The sequence below is a fragment of the Haemorhous mexicanus genome, chromosome 9, assembly GCF_027477595.1.
Source record: "Haemorhous mexicanus isolate bHaeMex1 chromosome 9, bHaeMex1.pri, whole genome shotgun sequence".
Lineage (NCBI taxonomy): Eukaryota > Metazoa > Chordata > Aves > Passeriformes > Fringillidae > Haemorhous > Haemorhous mexicanus.
The window spans coordinates 30,195,259-30,214,136 of NC_082349.1; the positions used below are offsets into that span (position 1 = coordinate 30,195,259).

Consider the following 18,878-nt stretch of genomic DNA (forward strand, 5'->3'; position numbering starts at 1 on the left):
GAAATATAAGGAAATCTGGAAACGATAAGGTCCTGACTCATGCCTGGGGGGTGCGAGTGCAGCTCTGTCTCAGCCAGCAAACCCCAAACGGGTTTGGAGGTGCCAGGGAGCTGAGCGTTGTGCCACTCGTGCAGCGAGTTTGCCAGGTGTCAGCCCAACTCTCAGAGTCCCCTCGTGTGACAAAACCAGCTCCTCCAGAACAAGGTGGGGACATCCTTGCAAGTCCAAAGCCGCCTCTTGGCATGAAGCCACCTCCCCTCTGGGCAGCACCGGCCGTAGCACCCGAGCCCCACCGCCCCCCCAGGTCTGAATTATCCCAAGAATTGCCCCCTCCCACTTACATCCCTGTTGCAGGACAGGCACACCGAGAGCCGGGTACTCACCAGCAGCCAGGGAAGCCTCTTCCCTCGCAGGCAGGGGCGTTGCTAATTGTAATTGAAAATTAATCGGCGCTCAGCGAACCCCCGGTGGTTTTATGGCTGCAGCGCGGGTGGAGAGAGGATGCCGGTGGAGAAAGGCTCTTCCCTGTGCCGAGGAGGGAAAGGGAAGACGGGCAAGGCTGGAGGGAGCGAGCGCTGAAGGGGTGGGAAGGTGCCTGGGTGTGCGGGGGGCTGGCCACCGGCCTCGCGGAAAATTAAATTGCACTTGAGGGTAAATTGTATTAGGGAACAGCGGCCGCCCCGCGCCAGCCTGCGGCCATTTGGGTAATTAGCCCCAGGGACCCCCAGGCTCGTGGCAGTGCCGGGAAGGGGTGACCCCATCAGGGAGGGCACCTTGGGGGCTTGGGCTGGGGTCTCCAGGACAGCCTAGGCCACCTGTGAGCGTGGCCGCAGCAGCTTGCTGCTCCCGCCGTGCAGGGCTGAGGGGGGACCTGTCCCCAAGTCATCCCGAGAGGGGGACACAGGGTGGGGGACACTCCGAGACCTGCAGCAGCCCCTTTGTGCCTTGCACTGGGGCTCCCCGGTGTTGGAGGGGGACACCCCGGTGCCACAGGTCGGGAGAGCCGGGGCCGGGAGGATTGGGACTCCACCAAACAGGATTACGGAAAGTCTATTTACTAGACTCTCTTTTTCCTGCGTGCACAGCAGCTTTAGGCTGCGGGCCTGGCGGGGATGCTAATCTGGGCATCCCGCTAACCCCCTTCCGGCAGCGCCCACCTCCCCGGCCCTAATCCCCCCTCCCTGCACCTGCCGCACCCCCTGCCCACCCCATAGGGGTATTTTGGGGCTGAGGTGACCACGGGCAGCCCCACACCGCAATCCCTCGGTCCCACACAGGGGAGCAGCTGGCGGGGGGGGGGTTATTGATGCTGAGGGTGAGCCCCCCAGGGAAATCAAGGAGAAGGAGGCAGCAGAGCTGCAGCGCTGAGACCTTGCCCATCCATCACCCGGCGGTGGGCAGGGCCGGCACCCGGCTCGGGGGAGCCAGCCCCGCTCCGCGCCGGGACCAGCCCGCGGAGCTCCGCGCACGGGACACGGCCAAGGCCGAGCTGGCAGGACAGGGGTGCCAGCCCCACAACGCCTGGAGGCGTGACCACGCACAAACACTACAGCAAAGACGGAGAGAGACAATTTATTTCACGGGCAGGTGAGGGAGTAAGGGCTGCAGGAGCCAGAGCTCCCGGAGCCAGGGCAGCGGCAGAGCTGGGCGCCCTCCTCCCCAGCCCGCCAGCCCTCGCCTCCCACCTGGGCAAAGTAAAGATATCAAGAAAAAGGCTCCAAATCGGATTGACACCCCCCCTCCCCCTTAATAAAGTTTATTATCGGCCGGGCTCTAATCCTTTTAAATCCCCCATGCAGGGGGATGGGCCAGGATTAGGGGAGGGCAGCGTAATCCCAATGAATTTGTTACAGGGGGATTTAGACAGCGCGGGGAGAGCAGATGGCCCCGGCCCTGGCTCTGGAAAACAACCATTTTCCTTAATGATTCCTAACAAGGATAAAAGGGCAGAGAGAATCGGGGACAGGCACAGGGGGCCCACACCCACGGAAGTCCTGGTCCCCAGGGATGCTGCCGTGTGTCTCCCTGCTCGGGACCACAGGCATGGTCAGCACTGAACTGCAGCTCCACAGCTCGTGCCAACTTTTTTTCCAGCAGCTTCCTGGCGTTCACATACTTCCTCTGCCTCTCCCCTGCTTGAGGAGAAACCAGGAGCCATCCCAGCCCTGGGGATGTACAGGGGGCAGCTGCCTGGAGGTGCATCATCCCCAAGCAAAAGGCAAGAGAAAACATATAACAGTTATTAAAAATATTGAAAGGATTTTTAAACCAAGGGCTCTGCCCGGGGTGGGGTGGAGGCAGGAACAGGGACATCAGGAATGGGGTGGGGTAGTCCAGCATGCCCTCGTGGCAGGGACCAGCAGACACAGCAGGGCAGGGCAGGCATCGGCAAAAATAATTTATTCCACTAAGACAAGCAGAGAACGAACAACAGCGTGGGGAGGGGGCGAGCAAAGATGGGGAGGCCCCGGGCCACATCTCAAAGAGAGGGGACACAAATTGCATCTGAACCCATGACTGCTGCCCCCATATAGCAGTGTCCCCTTTTTGGGGGGCTGCACCCTCCTGGCCCCACTAGTGGTTGGACCCCAATGGGCTGCTCTGCAGCACAGGGCTGGGCTTCCCAGTGTGAAACCAGCCCAGTGCCAGGGAGCGTCTGAGGGCAGCTGGGTGGACAAAACACAAACCACCGTTCATGTCCCAGCTCCCACACGCCCAAAAACATGGCACTATGACTTGAAAGGGGGATGCTCTGACACCTCCTTCCTCCCAAAAAGAGCCTTCCACCCCCTACCCTGGGTGAGACAACTGCCTTGAGCAGGACAGCTCCTGAGGGGGACGTGCCAGACCCCTGCCCGCTGTGGGACAAAACGCTGTCCCAGGGGCGTCCTGCCTCAGCAGCTCACCCACCCTAGCAAGACCCCCGGGTCCCCCAGCCCCTCTCAGGCCATGGGGAAGCCAGGGCGGCCTTTCCGGGCGCGGGTGCGGAGGCGGAAGAAGGTGTACATGCCCAGGAGGCACATGGAGGACAGGAAGTAAAGGGCCACGCACAGGCTGATGTCCAGGCGGGAGAAGCCCAATCCAAGCACCCGCAGCCAGGGGCTCCTCCGCAGGCCCTCCCCAGCCTCCTCCTCATCCCGGAGCAGGACGCCGGGGGCGCGCCGGCGCTCCCTGCCTGCCGCGGCACCGCGGGGCAGGGCCATGGTGTCCCGCTTGCTGATGCGGCGGCGCCGGCCCGCGGCCGCTCGCAGCGCCTGGCTCTTGAAGTGCTGCTCGCTGAAGGAATCCAGGTCCACGATGTCGTCGCCGCCCTCGCGCAGCTTGGGGTTCAGCCGCACGATGCTGGGGCGCCGCGGCTCGGGGGAGCCCGGGTGCCCCGGCACTCTCGCCTCTCCCTCCGTCTCCTTTTCCTCCTCTTCTCCTCTCCCCCTCTCCTCTCGCGGGCCCTCCGTGCCCAGCCTGGCGCCGGTCTCCTCCCTGGCCACGGGGATGGGGTCGGGCTCGGCATAGTCCATGTAGATGTTGGCCGGGGAGAAGTGTGCCTTGAGGAACGTGACCACGGCTGGCTCCTCCCAGGCATGGACCCCCCGCTCCTCCTTGTGGCACTGGGGACATAAGTCCGGCGGAGGCCACTGCAGCTTGGGGAACTTGGGGTCCTCCGTGTCACCTCCTGCAGGGACCAGAGCCAGCGAGGGGGTTAGAGGGGACAAACGGTGCACTCTGGCCCTGTATCAACACCCCAGAGGATCCAGCAGCTGGGGATGGGGACATTTGGAGGAGCCTCCTCAGGAGGAGGGGTCGTCCAAGGGCAAACAGCAGCTTTGGGAAGCTCCCTGTAAGGAGCACGCAAGATCCAACTGTATCTCCAGGGCAGTCTGATGTTGCGTGACCAGCTGCTGTCCCCTGGGATGGGGAACAATAACAACGGGATGTCCCCACTGCTACACCCTGCAGCCATTTACCAGACCCACCCAGGAGGAGGGATGTTCCTCCACCTCAGCTCCCCTGCTGGCAGCCCCCCTTACCCGCCAGGCGAGCGTTGACCTCGTTGTGGTGGGACCAGAGCCAGAGGATGGCCTCCTCCCTGCTGGCCACCTTGTCCATGGACTTGGCTGCCATGGCCTCGAAGTGCTCGGCGCACTCCTGGCAGCCGAAGAAGTGGCGGACGTAGCAGCGCATGGTGCTCAGCACCTCCAGGGGTAACTCTGGGGGAGGCAGAGCAGGGGGGTGAGTCTGGACCCCCCCGTGCCACCACCACAGTCCCACAGCTGAGGTAGCAGCCCCACACCCCAGCTCTGTCTCTTGTCCCCCCCATGGAAACTGGCCCTGGATGAGATGAAGAAGGAGCGGGGGGGGGAAACAAACCTTTGTCCACATGCAGCATCCCTACCCATGCCAGAGCTCAGCTGGACACTCCCTCCCTGAGCCCCCGATGCCCCCAGGGACAGCAGTACCTTTGTCAGGGCCATTCTGGGCAGCTTGGACAGTCAGCAGGTGGAAGATGGTCCAGAGCCCACAGGGGTAGCCACGGAAGTGGCGTTCACTGCCCTGGCAGCCCACCCAGGTCACGTTGCTGGGGAGCACCGAGGGGTGGGAGGCCTGGTGGACAGATGGACATGGTGTGATGGGGCTGGCAGGCAGTGCCAGCTGGGGGGCAAGGGGCAGGGGTAAGGAGAGCAGGGGCTAGGGGTCCCCATGGGCATCTTACATCTCTCTTATTCTTCATGGCCTCCTTCAAAACTGTGCGGGGCAGCTCGGGCTCTGTCCAGTTCCTCAGCCAGGCATCCAGAGTCTGCAGGTAGGTCTGCACGGAGGGGCGCCCTGGGAAGTACTGCAGAGGGGGGAGAGGGCTGAGAAAAGACAGATTTCATCCTGGGAGCAACAGGGCAGCCCACAGGCGCTGGGCAGCACCAGCATCCTCTCTGCTGGAGAGCAGCGCGGTCCTGGCAAGGGTTTGGTGCCTATCTCTGAGGGGCTGGGGTCTGCAGCTTGTCCCCCCACCCCAGCTGGCAAGTCCCCTGTGTGCATGTTCAGGCTCCAAGCCCCAGCCCCAACTGAGGGAGGCAAAAAGCCACTCTGTCCATAAGTCTGGCAAAGCCGATTAGCAGCTGCACTTTAAAACCACTCCTGGGAGAGGAGCAGCCTGGCAGCCTGTGCCACCAACAGACAGACAGACTGACCTGTGGGGAAGAGGGGACATCAGCACACAGGAGAAGTGATGGAGAAGTGAAAAGAAGGAGGAGTTTTCTGAGTTTGAGTTGTTCTTCCAGGCTCACGGGGAATCACATGAAAAGACCCAAATTTGCAGGGGAATTATCTGTGACCTGACAGTTGTGCTGCAAACAGTGGCCCCTGACTCTTTGGACAGAAGGCTTTGCTGTGTGATCCCCTGCCTTCGGGAACCACTTTTCCCTCCAGGAGGACTTCCTCCCTTCTCCTTTCCTTTAATACCTCTTGGAAGTGCAAGAGTTAAGGCTGGGACCTGCTGGCTGAGCTCCCCCAGGCTGAGCCCTGGGCTGCAATCCTGGGGATGCTGCTCCGTCCTGTGGATGAGCAGGGCAATGGCAGTGCTGGCTCAGCGTCCCCAGGGAAGCACCAGCACCCACCACCCACTGCCACAGCTCATCCAGGGGAAGCTTTGCAGGAAGAGCTGAAAATGGATCAAATAAAACCATTGCTGCTCCTCACCACCCCAGCACACTAACACCCATGGGCAGCAAGCCAGTGTCAGGGGGATTTATTTCCCTATATCTGTGGTTCACATTGAAGGGAGAAAGAGTGAGGGCAATGGTTGGACACAGGTAGAGGAGCTACATGAAGGTCTGAGGACTTAGGTCTGGAGCTCTTTCCTGGGGTAGAGCAGATGGGGGTGGGAGCAGGGGGGGTCTTGCACATCAGTGAGGGCCATGCAAAGTCCAAACTGAGCATGAGACCTTGGGTGACAAAGGAGGGAGCAAAGAAGGAGGGCATGGCCCCAGTCTGCCAAGGAGCCTGGGCTGTGACAGGGATTGGAGATAGGGCTCCTGCAGGCCCAGTGGAGGAACCAGTCAAATGCAGCAGGACTCTATCACAGCAGGAAATTAAACTGCCCTGCTTGTGCTGGCTCAAAGCTCTCAGTCACTTCAGCTGTGCCAGGCCCAACATAGAAGAAAAAAGGAGACCTTAAATTAGACTTGTCTGGAGTCTGACTGAGAGTGGGAGTTCCTTTCCTGGACTATTATCAAAGGAGCCTGCAGAGATTGACTCCTTGAGCTGAGCATCCAGATCAGAGCGACAAACCCCTGTGACCATCCTCTGACACTCCAGCAGGTGACAGCCTCTCTTCTGAAAAGACCTCCTACAAGTGATGATCCCACTGCCACCAAAGCTGGCAACACACATCTTGTTTGAAACACTCCAGCACCCCCTCTTAGCTCCTACTGGGACTCTGGGCTGAGTCTGGAGATCCACATGGATGAGGACTGCCATGGGATACACTGAGCACACAGGGCCCACATCAGACTGCCACGCTCCACTACCCGTGAGTGCTGGGACACGGTGGCCCGCGCTGTTTACATTTCATAAACAGACAAATGGAGGCACAGGCAGTTCCCCTCCCAACACCCAGAGCTCCTCACCTTCACCAGCGTGGCCACGTAGCACTTGAAGGCAGCCAGCTGTGCTCCCGACAGCGAGGAGGGACGGGCAGCCTCCACCCGCAGCGAGTAGTGCAGCGCGGACTCCAGGTCGGCCATGTACAGCTTGGAGCTGGGGAGGGCAGAGCAACACGAGGCCCCATCAGCCACGGAGCCAACCCTCACCCCAGGGCTCTTCCAGGTCCCAGCCCCTCTCCCGCCCGGCCGCCGTTTGCCCAGCAGGGGGAGGGGTCTGACCGGTCGGCTCGCAGAGGATGTGCCACGCGGTCGCTGTCGTTGAGGGTGCTGGCCGTGGCGTTCAGCTTGTAGGAGCCGCGGGTGATGCCCGTGAGCGTGCGCAGGTAGTAGGTGTAGAAGGAGCGCGCCTCTATGTGCCTGCCAGGAAGGAGAAGCCCTGAGTCCTGAGTCCCTCCCAAAAACCTGACCCCAAGGAAGGAAGCCAAGGAGATGAAGGCTTTGCCGAGTGGGTAGTTCAAGCCTGGGGAGGGAGCGTGGTGTGCTCCGTACTCTCCACCTGCCCCAGCAGTGGGCAGACTTACACACATCCTAGAGCAGAGCTGAGCCCCAGGTAGCCATATCATGCCACCTCCAGGCAGACGTGGGAAGGGAATGGCTCAGTCACAAGGATGTTCCGTTGTTTCAGCTCCAGCCAGGGCTGGCAGTGCAGTTCAGTGCCCACCAGCAACCTCCCACCAGCCTTCCCTACTCAGCCAGTCCCATTCCTAACGCACCTTCCCACAAGTACAAGGGAGCACAGAGAGATGGGGCACAAGGCTGGCACCCCACCTGCACCCCAGAGCCACCCCGCCGTGCCCCACACTCACACGGGCAGGCGGGAGAAGGAGCCGTTGCGGAGGAGCAGGTATCCAGAGGGGAAGGAGGTGACACCAAACTTCTGCACGAGCTCCTCCTCGCTGCTCAGCACCCTCCTCACCGCAATGTTCTCATACTGCAGCATGTCCAGGGCCACCTGCAAGCCCCAGGGTCAGATGTGGGTGGGGGCAGAGGGATTCCCCAGCCCCACCAGGGAGGCAGCAGAGCTGTTCAGTGCCCTGTGTAACATTTGGCACTGGCTAAGCTGTATGCAAGCTGGGCAGGGAGGCTTCCTGGTGAGAGCTGCCCTGCCACAGGCACCCAGGAGTTATCAGGTAGCAGGCACGCAGGCTCCAAGAGAAGTGGGGGAAAAATGGAGCTGTACCCACCTCTCTGCCCACGAAGGAGTTGCTCTTCTCAAAGATGAGTGCCAAGTACTGGTCCTTGTTCCTCTGGAAGAAGGAGCGAACCTCCTCGGCGCTGCAAGAGACAGGAGGGCGGCAGCAGGTGCCTCGGCATCAGCAAGGATGCTCTGCTCTCCCCCTCACAAGGAGCTCCAGCCTTGCTCACTGGGCTTTGGCAGGGAATGCTGCTGCAGGATCAGCCCCACTGAGCAGGCAACTCCTCCTGCTGAAGTTTCCAGCCTGGTTTTCTGCTCTGGTTCACAGGCTTTGAGAAAACCCACTGGGCTTGGCCAAGGAGGTAGAAAACAAAGCACGGGCAGGGCAGGGCAGGGCAGGAGGGAGCTACAGGCTCACCCAGGGAAAAAAACCCAGCAATGAACTTGAACCAGGGCTGGTTTGTTTTTTTTTTTTTTTTTTGTCTCAAACTCAGAGGCACCAGAGTACCTGAGGCTTGACCATTGCTCTGGGAAATCCAAAGGCTCCTCCTCATGACAATGCAGCAATTGCCTGCATCCAGCAAGAAGGACAACTCAGATACCAACATAATCCCTTTTCAGGACAGGAAAAAGCTTCCAACACAGCCTCACTCAGCATGGTATGACACTGCCATGTCCCAAAGAATTTGGGGCCCAAGAATTGCTTGCTCTAAGTAAGGCTGATGAGCAGGTTCATTAGGAGATGTGACAACATAGCCCATCTCATCTGGGCCATGGAAACAGCTCTGCACTGGCCAGGTTATCTCCCTGGGACGTGGGTGATGCAGTAGCTGCTCCTTGCTCATTCTGGGTTCAGGATTTCCCCAGAAACCCGTTCCCCATGGTACAGAGGCCATCCTGGCCCCCTGCTGCCCCTACCTTGCTGGCTCCAGTGGAGGACAGGCGGGTGGCCAGGCATCCTGGCTCTGCTCAAGGTTGGTGATGATGGCGTGGCGCAGGTCCTCAACAGTGGCACTGGGATCTGCAGGGGAACAGGACACCAAGGGGTCAGCCCTGGGGAAGCTAATCCCAGGGGCTGAGCCAAGGGAAGCTGCCTGGAGCTGCCCCCCAGAGCTCCCTGATATTGCAGCGTAAGGGAGGTGTGGGCAGCAGGGCCATTCACACCCAGGGTAGAAAACCCCATGGCTCTGAATACTCACTGGTAATCCTTATCCCATCCTCTGGCTTCTTACTAAAAGCTCTGAAGAACTGAAAGGGAAAAAAAAAACACAAAGGGAAACCGGAGTGAGTGTTTGGAGTGGGACAGGAGGCAGTGCAAGCCAGCAGGCTGAGGCTCCCGGCAGACCAGCTCTGCCCCAGTTTCCCCACAGCATGCTAACTGACATCAGCCAGCACAGAGGGAGCTCCCAGCCATGTTCCCATCTTTTGGGGCATCCCCCCAGAGAAGAGGGATGCAGGCATGGGCTGGCTGGGAGCCATGTCCAGCCAAGGGCTGAGCACTGGCAGGCAGTGGAGCAGGTGTCTCCATGGGTCCCAGGGAGGCAGCTGGAACCTTCCTGGTCCTGCAAACCAGTCTCCCTGCTCCAGAGCTCTGACAAAGTAGGAAAAATAGGGTTTTCCCACTCCTGGCCTCCTACAGTGGCTCCGGTACCCAGGGCAGAGCCAGAACAGCAACACCAGGTTGCATCAGCCAGGTGTTTGCTTTGCAGGCTGGGCTGGGAGCTGGGACTGTTTGCAAAAGGTGCTCGGCAGGGACACAGGATGTGAAGCAAGTGACATCTTGGCACGGCCACATCAGCACAATGTCCCTGCCCCAGGAGACGCTTCCATCAGTGTCCCAGGGCAGGGGGCCCTCGGTGAGACCCCAGAGCAGGACTGGGGCCAAGCCAACCTGCCTGAAAAACCCCAAATCTGGCCCCACCTAGAGCTGAGCCTGTAAGCTGGGACTGAGGGCATGTCTGATAGAACCCTCATCCCTGCCCTTTCCATCTCAAGGCAATCCTAGTTTAACTGCTGGTTGTGGCACCTGGAGTGCTTTGGCTTTGTGGCTTGTGTTGGAGCAAGGCTCCGTTTGCAGCGGGAAGCTCTGCAGAAGCTGTGTTGACACAGCTAAAGGGCTGGGCACAGGCCCAGGAGGAGAGGTGGCTCCTTGCCAGCCAGCTCAGGAGGCTCCCAGGAGTTCCAACCTCCTGCAGCATCCCTGTGCCCTCCTCTAAAAACCTGTGCCTGCAACCTCTCTCTGCCCTCAAGCAGCCTTTCTTAAGTGCTCCCAACTCAGGATTCAGAGTCTCCCTCATGTTAACAGAGATCCAGCCCGTGTGTTTCACCACAAAACACTGTTTTGGCTTCCCCCCCCCACCTTGTTGCTCCATCGCTCAGCAGCTGCACCGGCTGCAGCCAGGACACAGCATTGCTTTGGGGAAGGGTGAAACAGCTTCAGCCTGCAAAGCCCCAAGGGGAGTATTTTGGTGCAATACCCCTGTCAATCCGATTGAGCAAGACAAGGGACAGGCCAGAAGGCAAAGCGCAGCGAAGCCCAGCCAGCAGCCGGCACACACAGCCTCACCTTCATGGTGGGGAAGCCGGTTATCCCGAAATCGGAGCACACTTGCTGGTTGTCCTCGTCGGCACAGTCGATGGCTGCCAGGATCACTGCAGGCCTCCACTCTGCGGGGACAGAGGATGAGGTCAGCACAGCTCAGCACCCCCACGGCCCCAAAACCACCCTCCTCCTCATGAATGCCTGCAGAGACAGGAGGGATCTCCAGCAGGAGAGATCCTCCTGTCCCAAAACCACTGCTTGCCCCTCACAGGACAGTGACGGATGGTTTCCAAGCCCCAACAGCAGGGCTGTGCTCTGTACTGGTGTGTGGTGCCCTACTTTCTAGGCAGCAGGAACACAGGGAAAGCCGTGTGAGGCGGGAACTGGCTTTGCACGCCCTGCTCTGCCACTGCTGGAGCACAGGCAGCTCTACCCAACACTGCCTGCCCGGCTGGTTCTGCCTGTCCAGCCTCTGCGCCAGCTCCCGGGAAGAGGACACCAGGAGAAGGGGAGGGATGGCTAGCCACAGCTCGGGGAGAGCAAGGAACACAGGCTCCAGTTTGTCTCACCCCAGACCAAGGGCACAGCTCACAACCGAGAGGGAACAACCCTAAACCAGCAGCCAGGCCAGGGCATTGCAGCAGAGCCTGCCCAGGTTCTCTGCGTCTACTCCCCATTTGTGACTCCCCAGCGGAGCCCAGCATGCCCCTGGGGTAAAACACACGAACAAAAAGGGGCATGGAGGTATTTTAAGCAGCAGCCTCTGAAAACCAGCAGGAAAATGGAGAATAAAGCTCTAAAATGGTTTCTTTTTAGTGTAAAGGACACGAGGTGGAGAACGTCCTGCCTCATCCTTAGAGTGGGACAGGGAGGGATATGGCGCTGGCATGCAGACAGAGCCCATGCTGCCCTAGGCAGGAGCATGCTGGAGGCAGGGAAACACTGTCCCGTGTCGCAGGTGACGGAACAGGTGAGCTGCTTCCCACTGCCCTGGCACTCGTGGCACAGGAGAGCTGGTGACGAGCCCTGCTGCAGGGAGCCAGGCATGTTCCTATACTCATCTGCACGTGGCGTCCACAGGTCACCCTAGCATCCTCCCCGTCCAGCCCACTCCTACGAAAATCCACCCGTGGGAATGGCAGCGAGGATGCTGAGCAGCACGGGGGTGGCTTCCCCGCCCCGCCTCCACGGGCACACCATCGGCGCTCGGCCTCCAGAGCAGGGAGCCCTGGGGGAGCCCTCTTTTGGAGAGGGGCCAGGAGAGCCGGCATTGCCCCGCAGGGCCCGGGCACGCACCCCATTCCTCACATCCTGCCCGCTGGGGAGCTCTGACGGCATGCCCAGGGAGGGACGGCATCCCCTCGGAGGGACGGGATGCCCGGCCGGCCCCCTGACTCATGCGGCAGCCAGCGCGCTGTATCAATTAGTGCAATAACAGGGAGAAGCCGCGCGCACCCCGGGATGCCGGGAGAGGCAGGATGAGTCCCGGCAGGACGAGGGGCCCAGCAGCGGGGTGTGAGGGTCCCCAGGCGGGGCTGGCACCGGCCAGGCCGGGCATCAAGGTCAAAGCCGGGAACAAACCAGCTGGGATCAGCGCCCAGCAACCTGACGTCCCTATCTCTGAATGCACCGGGAGTAGCGGGGCTCAGGGAAAGTCTGGGGGGCAGCGGGACCTTCCATGCCTGGGCAGGCTCAGCCTGAGCTTTTCCCTGCCAAAGGGGGTGCAGGGATGCTGCTAAGCCAGGCCTGGGTATGGTGGTGGGGAAACCTGGACACCGAGAGGGCGCAGGGCCTTCCCAGCCGGCTGACGTTCCAGGGAGGCTGGAGCTGGGCCGCAGGGGGATCTTGGGGACCGGACAGAGGGTAGGGCAGAGCGGAACGGGGGGCGGCGGTGGGAAGGACACGGGATGCAGAGATGCTCACGGGAACGAGGATGCAGAGCCCGGGATGCAGGGAGGATTTAAGAGTGCGGGCGGAGGGGAGGAGGACGACGACGGGGCAAGGACGGAGGAGGGATTGCAGGATGCTCCCGGTCTTGGGAGAAGCGGGACTCCCTGCGCAGGGGCACAGGGAGGAGGATTTAGGGGTGCTGGGATGAACAGAGGCGCAGGGGGAATTTGAGAGTGCAGGGGCAGAGACACCGGGTGCTGACGGAAGAGGACAGAGACAGGGATAAGGGGTGGGGGGTAACAAGGTCAAGGGCACGGGAGGGATCGCGGAGCCGATGGGGCAGGCAGGCGGGGATGAGGGCAAGGGGGGCCAGCGCGGCCGGGGACTCACCGCGGATGTCGTGGGCCAGGGCCCGCCATGTGGGCGCGAAGTGGATGCAGTGCCCGCACCAGGAGGCGAAGAACTCGACGGCCCAGGCGCTGCTGGAGCCCAGCAGCCGCCCCTCCGCCCCCGGCCCCAGCAGCTCCAGCGGGTCAGAGGCCGAGTAGAGGCGGCCGGGCCGCGCCGCGGGCACCCGGAGCAGCAGGAAAAGCAGCAGGAGCGGCGGGAGAGCCGCCGGCCCCCCGCGGCCCCCGGCCCGCGCCCGCCGCCGCCACATCGCCCGCCAGGCCGGGCGGCACCGCCCGGAGCCGCCTTTAGCGCCCGGAGCCGCCCGTAGCACCGCCCCTGGGGCGGGGCCGGGGCGGGGCCGGGGCGGGGAGGCCCCAGAGCGGCCGCGGGCAGGACCGCGCACCCGCTGCTCCGGCCCCGGCCCGCGGCAGGCCTGCGGGCCCCGCTCGGCCCCCTCATGTCATGGCGAGGGGCCAGTACTGCCCTCCTCACCCCCCACCCTTTGCTGCGGTGTTACCCTTCCGTGAGGGGACAAATGGCACGAAATGGTACAATTCTGATAAAGTGAGGACTGCACAGGGAGGTGGCGGAGTCAGAGTCCCTAGAGGTGTTTAAGGAAAGAGCAGATGTGGCACCGAGTGCCAAGGTTTGGTTGGCAGGGTGGTGTTGGGGCGCAGGCTGGACTCGGTGATGTAGGTCTTTTCCAAGCCAAATGAATCTGTGATGCTGCAATGGCGAAGGCAGCTGATTCAGCCCCAAAATGCATTTTGTCACCAACATTAGCACCCCGAGGGCAGCGGCCTGGTCAGATGCCCTGACATCAGCCAGCGTCACTGGGCAGTACCCGGACACCCTGTGGATTGGGCACCCTGCAGACATCCCTGCCCTCTCCCAAACCTACCAGCAATACTCAGCAAGAATATCCAGTGACACCCACAAATTCCAGCTCTGCATCTAAAAAAAGCAGCCTTCTACCTCCAGTGGCCCCTTCAATGGAATGTCTTCAAACTGAGAGTTAGATTAGATATTAGGAAAATAAATCTTCCCTGTGAGGGCAGTGAGGCCCTGGCACAGGGTGCCCAGAGAAGCTGTGGCTGCCCCATCCCTGGAAGTGTTCAGGGCCAGGCTGGATGGAACTTGGAGCAACCTGGGCTAGTGGAAGGGTTGGCAGGATCATGGAGCTAGATGTTCTTTCAGATCCTTCCCAACCCAGGCCTTTCCAGAATTCTGTGATTCCATCCTCCCGGCCAGGCCAAGCCGTGCCCTTGCTCACGCACACACACACGTCACCGGCTCCCGGCCCCAGACGGAAGGTGCCCGTTGCTCAGTGCCCCGGGGCAGAGCCAGGCACTGCCAGGGTGGACACAGCCCCAGAATCCAGCCCTCCGCTCCTTCCCCAGCCCCTGAGGCCAGGGAACCTCTGGCAATGGGGGTGCCCATGACTGCTGAGGGCTTGTTGCTGGCTCTGTCCCCAGGAAGGCCATTATCCATGCTGGGCCCCACCTAGGCATTTTAGGCGGACTTGCCATGCTAGAAAAACAAGCCTGCCAGAGCCCAGGCTCGCTGAGGCAGTGGAGGGCAGGGGCTCCACACGGGGCACAGCTCCAGGAAACGCCAGGGCTCCCGGACACTGCCTGGCCTGGGGGACGGAGCGTGGTAGATACAACCCAGGGGATTGCTCCCACCCATCTTCTGTGGGTCCAGGCTGATGGGAATGGGGCCAAAGATGGTCTGCTCTAGCCCTGTCAGCTGTAATTAAGTCCTTAAGGGATTATCATGCCTCATTGTCTAAGCAGGAGGCACAGAGACACAGCCCAGCCTGTGCAGGGCTGCTCTGAAAGGTGGTACCTCACTACTGACAGAGACTTTGCCAGGACTTGTCCTCATCCAGCTGGTGATTAAAATGCAAAAATCCCCATGTTCAGGGAGATCACCACCGTTATCTTCCCCCTAGGTTAAAGCCTTATTTTAAGGGCTCATCAGCTTGATTAGGTTATCAAGGTAAAGGAGAGGTGCTCAGCACCAGCGTAATTGCCAGCATCCTCCCCATCCAGCTCACCCCTTCCTCCCAGGCAGCCCAAATTCCTTGAATCCTTTTTTTAGATGCAAAAGCAAGGTGAAGGGGCAAGAGCCCACAGCCCAGCCCGGGGCTCCAGCTCCTTTGGAGGTGAGCCATGCCATTGCTCATCCCCGGGAGCCCTGGGGTGGGGATGCTCCTGCTTCCTGCTGCCCCGGGAACAGCTGGGCTGCTACCCACGACCCTACTGCCCACTTGGCACGTTCCATCCCCAAGGCTCCCCAGGTAATAGCCTCCTTCAGCAGCAGGGTGTGGAGTTTTCCAGGCACAGACTTGCCCAAAAATCCCTTTTTTTTTTCCTCTGAATGCTGCTGCAAAACAAGAGATGAGGCTTTTTGTGCACCTCAGACTGGGAAGAGACATATTTTCATTGCAGAGCACCCTGACACAGGGCATGGGAAGCCAAAGATGAAGCAGAGACTTTGAAACAACTCTTTTTAAAGTTGGATTTGAAAGCAACTAAGATGAAATAATAGCAGTCAAGAACCAGCAGAACTCTGGGGAGGTTTTAGAAACTCCCTCCCAGTGCTGCCAATGGAACCTCTGGCTGCCAATGGAACCAGGTGCTAGGTGGGGCTGGATGCCCACCTGCTGAGCTCCAGCCAGACCTAAAAGGGCAGCTTTAGGCTCCCACTGCACAGTTAGGAACGTGCTTGGTTTTCACAGCAAAGCCTTCAGTGCCTACCTCAGCATCCTTAACTTTGGGGAGAGTTGTGCTTCACTCCGTAGCAAGGCCATGGGATGGCCACAGAGATTCCTGTGCTGCACAATCTCTGCAGCAGCTGAGCAGTGGCTTTAGTTCATTAAGCTCTGAAATCTCCTTTCCCAGACTAACACCCAGCAGGAATCTCCTTGAAGTCAGTGAGGCGTGGACAACATCAACAGGCTGAGAACCTCAAAAGGCAGCCACAATCTCACCAAAATAATTTAAGGCCTGCAGAACTTGTTTTGTGCACCTAAAATGGATCATTTTCAGACACAAAGCTACTCAGATCCCCTCTGTGCTGGGTTAGAGAGGAGACAAGGAAAGAGTGGTTGGATTTTATGTGTTCAGCCCTTGAAGTGATGGAAAAGACTACATTTCAGAAAATGGAGAAAGGCTTTGATTGTCTGTTTTTAAAAGCATGAATCTGTCTATAAAATGTTCCGAAGACCCAGGACCTCCTCATTCCCCTTTAGTTGTGAAGGTTCAGGGCCACAGGGAGATCCTGAAATGGACTTTCTTCCTTGAAAATTATAGAACACGTTCCTACCTAATTGTGTGATTCCAGGAACTGACTCCAAGGAAAACACGCAACCAATGCAAGACTCATGATACAATCACGGCAACCCCGTCACTGGCATTTTGGAGCCTGCTCTGAGAGGTTTGCATTCAACACCCCTGCAAGCACCTTGGCAATACCAGCTGCAGAGGAAGCTCAGCAGTTTTCCTTTCTCCAGACTTCACAAGATGATGAACTCAAGGAAGTCCTCTTGGATCTGTAGCACATCACTGCTTAAAGCGTGGTCCTTCTGTGAATAAAAAGCCTCACTTCCCTTAGAGAGCAAGGGAAATTGTGCCACCTGCCACTTCCCTGACATTCCAGTCCAGGTGGCACTTTTTCCTTGGTGGCACAAGTCACACCTCAGCTGAGACATGGCTTCAGACAAGACCTTTGGCAGCACCTGTGCCACAAACCTGCCAGCTCTGCTGAGATACCTGGAGGAGATCTGAATCCCAACTGCTTCCCACCCTCTGCATTGGCTCTGCCAGGCTGACACCTGTGAAGATCAGGATGGCCCCTCAAAGCCCCCACTGGCAGCTGAGGATTGCTGACTCCACGAGACAGGCTTGGTTGGAAATCGTTGATTTCTACCTTTCAAGCCCAACCAGCCTGTAATAACAAGAGGCACAAAAGCAAATCTGGGATGCATTCTCAGGATGTGATGAATGTGTTCATGTAGTTCCCATCTGCAGAGAGAATACAGCAGTACCAGCCTCCTGCTATTCACCCTCTGCTGATTCATCCCTGCTCCAAAGGACAGCAGCCACGCTGGCCTTGCTCTTTTCAGAAGAACCCAGGGAGACCAGGAGGAACTGGCACTGTCATTGGTATGTCTGGGTAGGAAATGTTTTACCTGCAAATTTCATATCTACTAACAGTCATAAATGATTACCATGACCCAGGCTGCACAGAGCACATGTTTTCCAGTCCAGCTCATGTTCCCAGCTTTAAGGAGCAGATTGGAGGAGGCCACACCGCCCAGATTTGCCACATCATTATTTGGCAGGTGGTTTAATTGCAGTGCATGAAACTGAGAATACCACAGGGATGACAACGGAGCACTCCTCTCTTGCTCTGACAGTAGTCCTGCAACGTAAGCAAGGTCTCACCTTCCAAGGACTGCTATGCCCAATCACAGGTTCACTGAGCAGTGCTGGCTCCATCAGCCCTTGGAGCAATGCAGCAGACACAGACACTGGAGCAGGCTCCTTGCTGAGCTCCCCAAGCCAAGCCATGTGAGCAGTGGGATCCCCTGCAGCCTCCTTTATTTTGCTGGAATAAAGTCAAATTGTAGCTGTGACATCCCCCAGAAGTGGTGTTACTTCCACCTCCAGCAAATTCTCAGAAAAAATCTGAGTTTGAGTCTGTCTAGACTTCATGTAAAAGGAAGCCACTGGAAACCCACATCAGGGAGGGAACTCAGCCCAAGGGACACAGTAAGTCTTGTACAGGTGGAGCAAAGGGCTGGAGCAAAGGGGCCAAGAGAAACATTCAGAGCAGGAACTAACCACCTGCTCCTGGCCATCAGCACTCCTGGCAGGCAAAAGAAGGTATCTGTACTCCTCTATGCCCCTGGACCTGCCCAACCATCACCCTCCTGAACAGAGCTCCTCTATTCTTTTCCCCTTATTCATGAGGAGGCAGGAAGGTACAGAGCTGGGGCTAGGGGTTTTGTTTGCTCCCATTTCCAGGTCTCACAGGGTGCCTTTCCCTCCCCCACAGGACCGGCATCCCGGAGTGCCCTACACTTTCAAACTCCATTACATCTCATCTGCATTCCTGCCAGGCAATGGCCCATGCTCTGGGCTGGGTGCCAGCAGCTGGGCAGCCCCCCTCCTCTCCTTCCTCCACTTTGAGGAGCTGCTGGTGTTCAGCAGCTCCCCACCAACTCCTTTTCTTCTCAGGGCTGTGTTAATGAGAGCCTGGACATTGCAGAAGCCCTTGTGCAAGGCAGGGCACAGCACGTCTGGAGCAGAGTCAACATTTCAAGTGCTCCAGTGCACTGCCAGGCATTTTAGCACGTGGGATGGTTGCAGCTGGCACCACATCCCCAGGGAAGCACCTGGGAGTGGGCTGTACCTGGGAAGGGAGGCACCAAACAGTCCCACTCAATCCACAGTGCCATCAGGAAGGCGGCTGCTGGCCATTGCCCAACCCAGGAGTTTCACCAGCTCCACAGGTGAAACAGCTGTTAAAGGTAACCATGCTCCACGGGTTCTGGGAAGAGTGGCATGAACACCACGGGTAGAAAGTCAGTGACAAAGTGAAGTAACATAGACTTGCAAATGAGGAAATGAGAGCCTTCATCATGCTGATTGCTGGGCATCCTGGGCAAGGACAGCAGGAGCAATGCAGCAGTTTGCTGCGTCACCCGCCGGAGCACCTTGGCAGCACTCCCACAGCTTGAGCCCTTCTTAAAGGAAGCCTCTTCTTCAGCCAGAGAAGCACAGATCAGGGTTTTTTTCATCATGAAATGCACTCTGAGCCCTTTCCAGGGATGGATGCAAACAAAAAATTGTCCAAAAATACAGGACTGGTGGAGTAAAACTGCTGTGAGGCGAGGAAAGGCACGGCACGGGTGCTCTCCTGCTGCTCACTAATGAGGACACAGAGGCTGCAGCACCACTTGGCCTCAGACCTTTGGACATCCCAGGACCCACCACTGCGTTTGGCCAGTTCAACTGCTGAGCTCAGAGGGCTGTGACGTCCTCCTGTCTGAGGGCTGTGACATCCTCCTGGCTGAGGGCTGTGACAATGTCTGAGGACTGTGATGTCCTCCTGTCTGAAGGCTGTGACAATGTCTGAGGGCTGTGATGTCCTCCTGTCTGAAGGCTGTGATGTCCTCCTGTCTGAGGGCTGTGACCGTGTCCCCAGCACGCTCCATGGAGGACCAGCCCTATGGCACACTTGCACTGAGGGACTGCAG

General features: G+C 59.0%; 1 protein-coding gene across 1 annotated transcript; it reads right to left on the reverse strand.

The window, feature by feature from the left end:
- Positions 1–2,385: 2,385 nt before the first annotated feature.
- On the reverse strand, positions 2,386–12,893 carry QSOX1 (quiescin sulfhydryl oxidase 1). Its single transcript, XM_059854755.1, has 12 exons — positions 12,611–12,893; positions 10,355–10,455; positions 8,988–9,036; positions 8,707–8,809; positions 7,838–7,928; positions 7,460–7,605; positions 6,873–7,010; positions 6,618–6,747; positions 4,709–4,831; positions 4,455–4,599; positions 4,026–4,205; positions 2,386–3,670 (listed from the first exon to the last, which is right to left on the reverse strand). Exons 1-12 carry the CDS (start codon positions 12,876–12,878, stop codon positions 2,943–2,945), a joined length of 2,202 nt encoding a protein of 733 aa, XP_059710738.1. The 5' UTR covers positions 12,879–12,893; the 3' UTR covers positions 2,386–2,942.
- Positions 12,894–18,878: the final 5,985 nt, after the last annotated feature.

Bases quoted from the DNA above. Each gene is read 5' to 3' on its own strand.
- QSOX1 (XM_059854755.1), bottom strand. From the start codon at position 12,878: ATGTGGCGGCGGCGGGCGCGGGCCGGGGGCCGCGGGGGGCCGGCGGCT. The intron at 10,456-12,610 runs GTGAGTCCCCGG...CTGTCCCCGCAG, and splicing joins CCTGGCCCACGACATCCGCG to AGTGGAGGCCTGCAGTGATC. The intron at 8,810-8,987 runs GTGAGTATTCAG...GTTCCCCTGCAG, and splicing joins GGATGGGATAAGGATTACCA to ATCCCAGTGCCACTGTTGAG.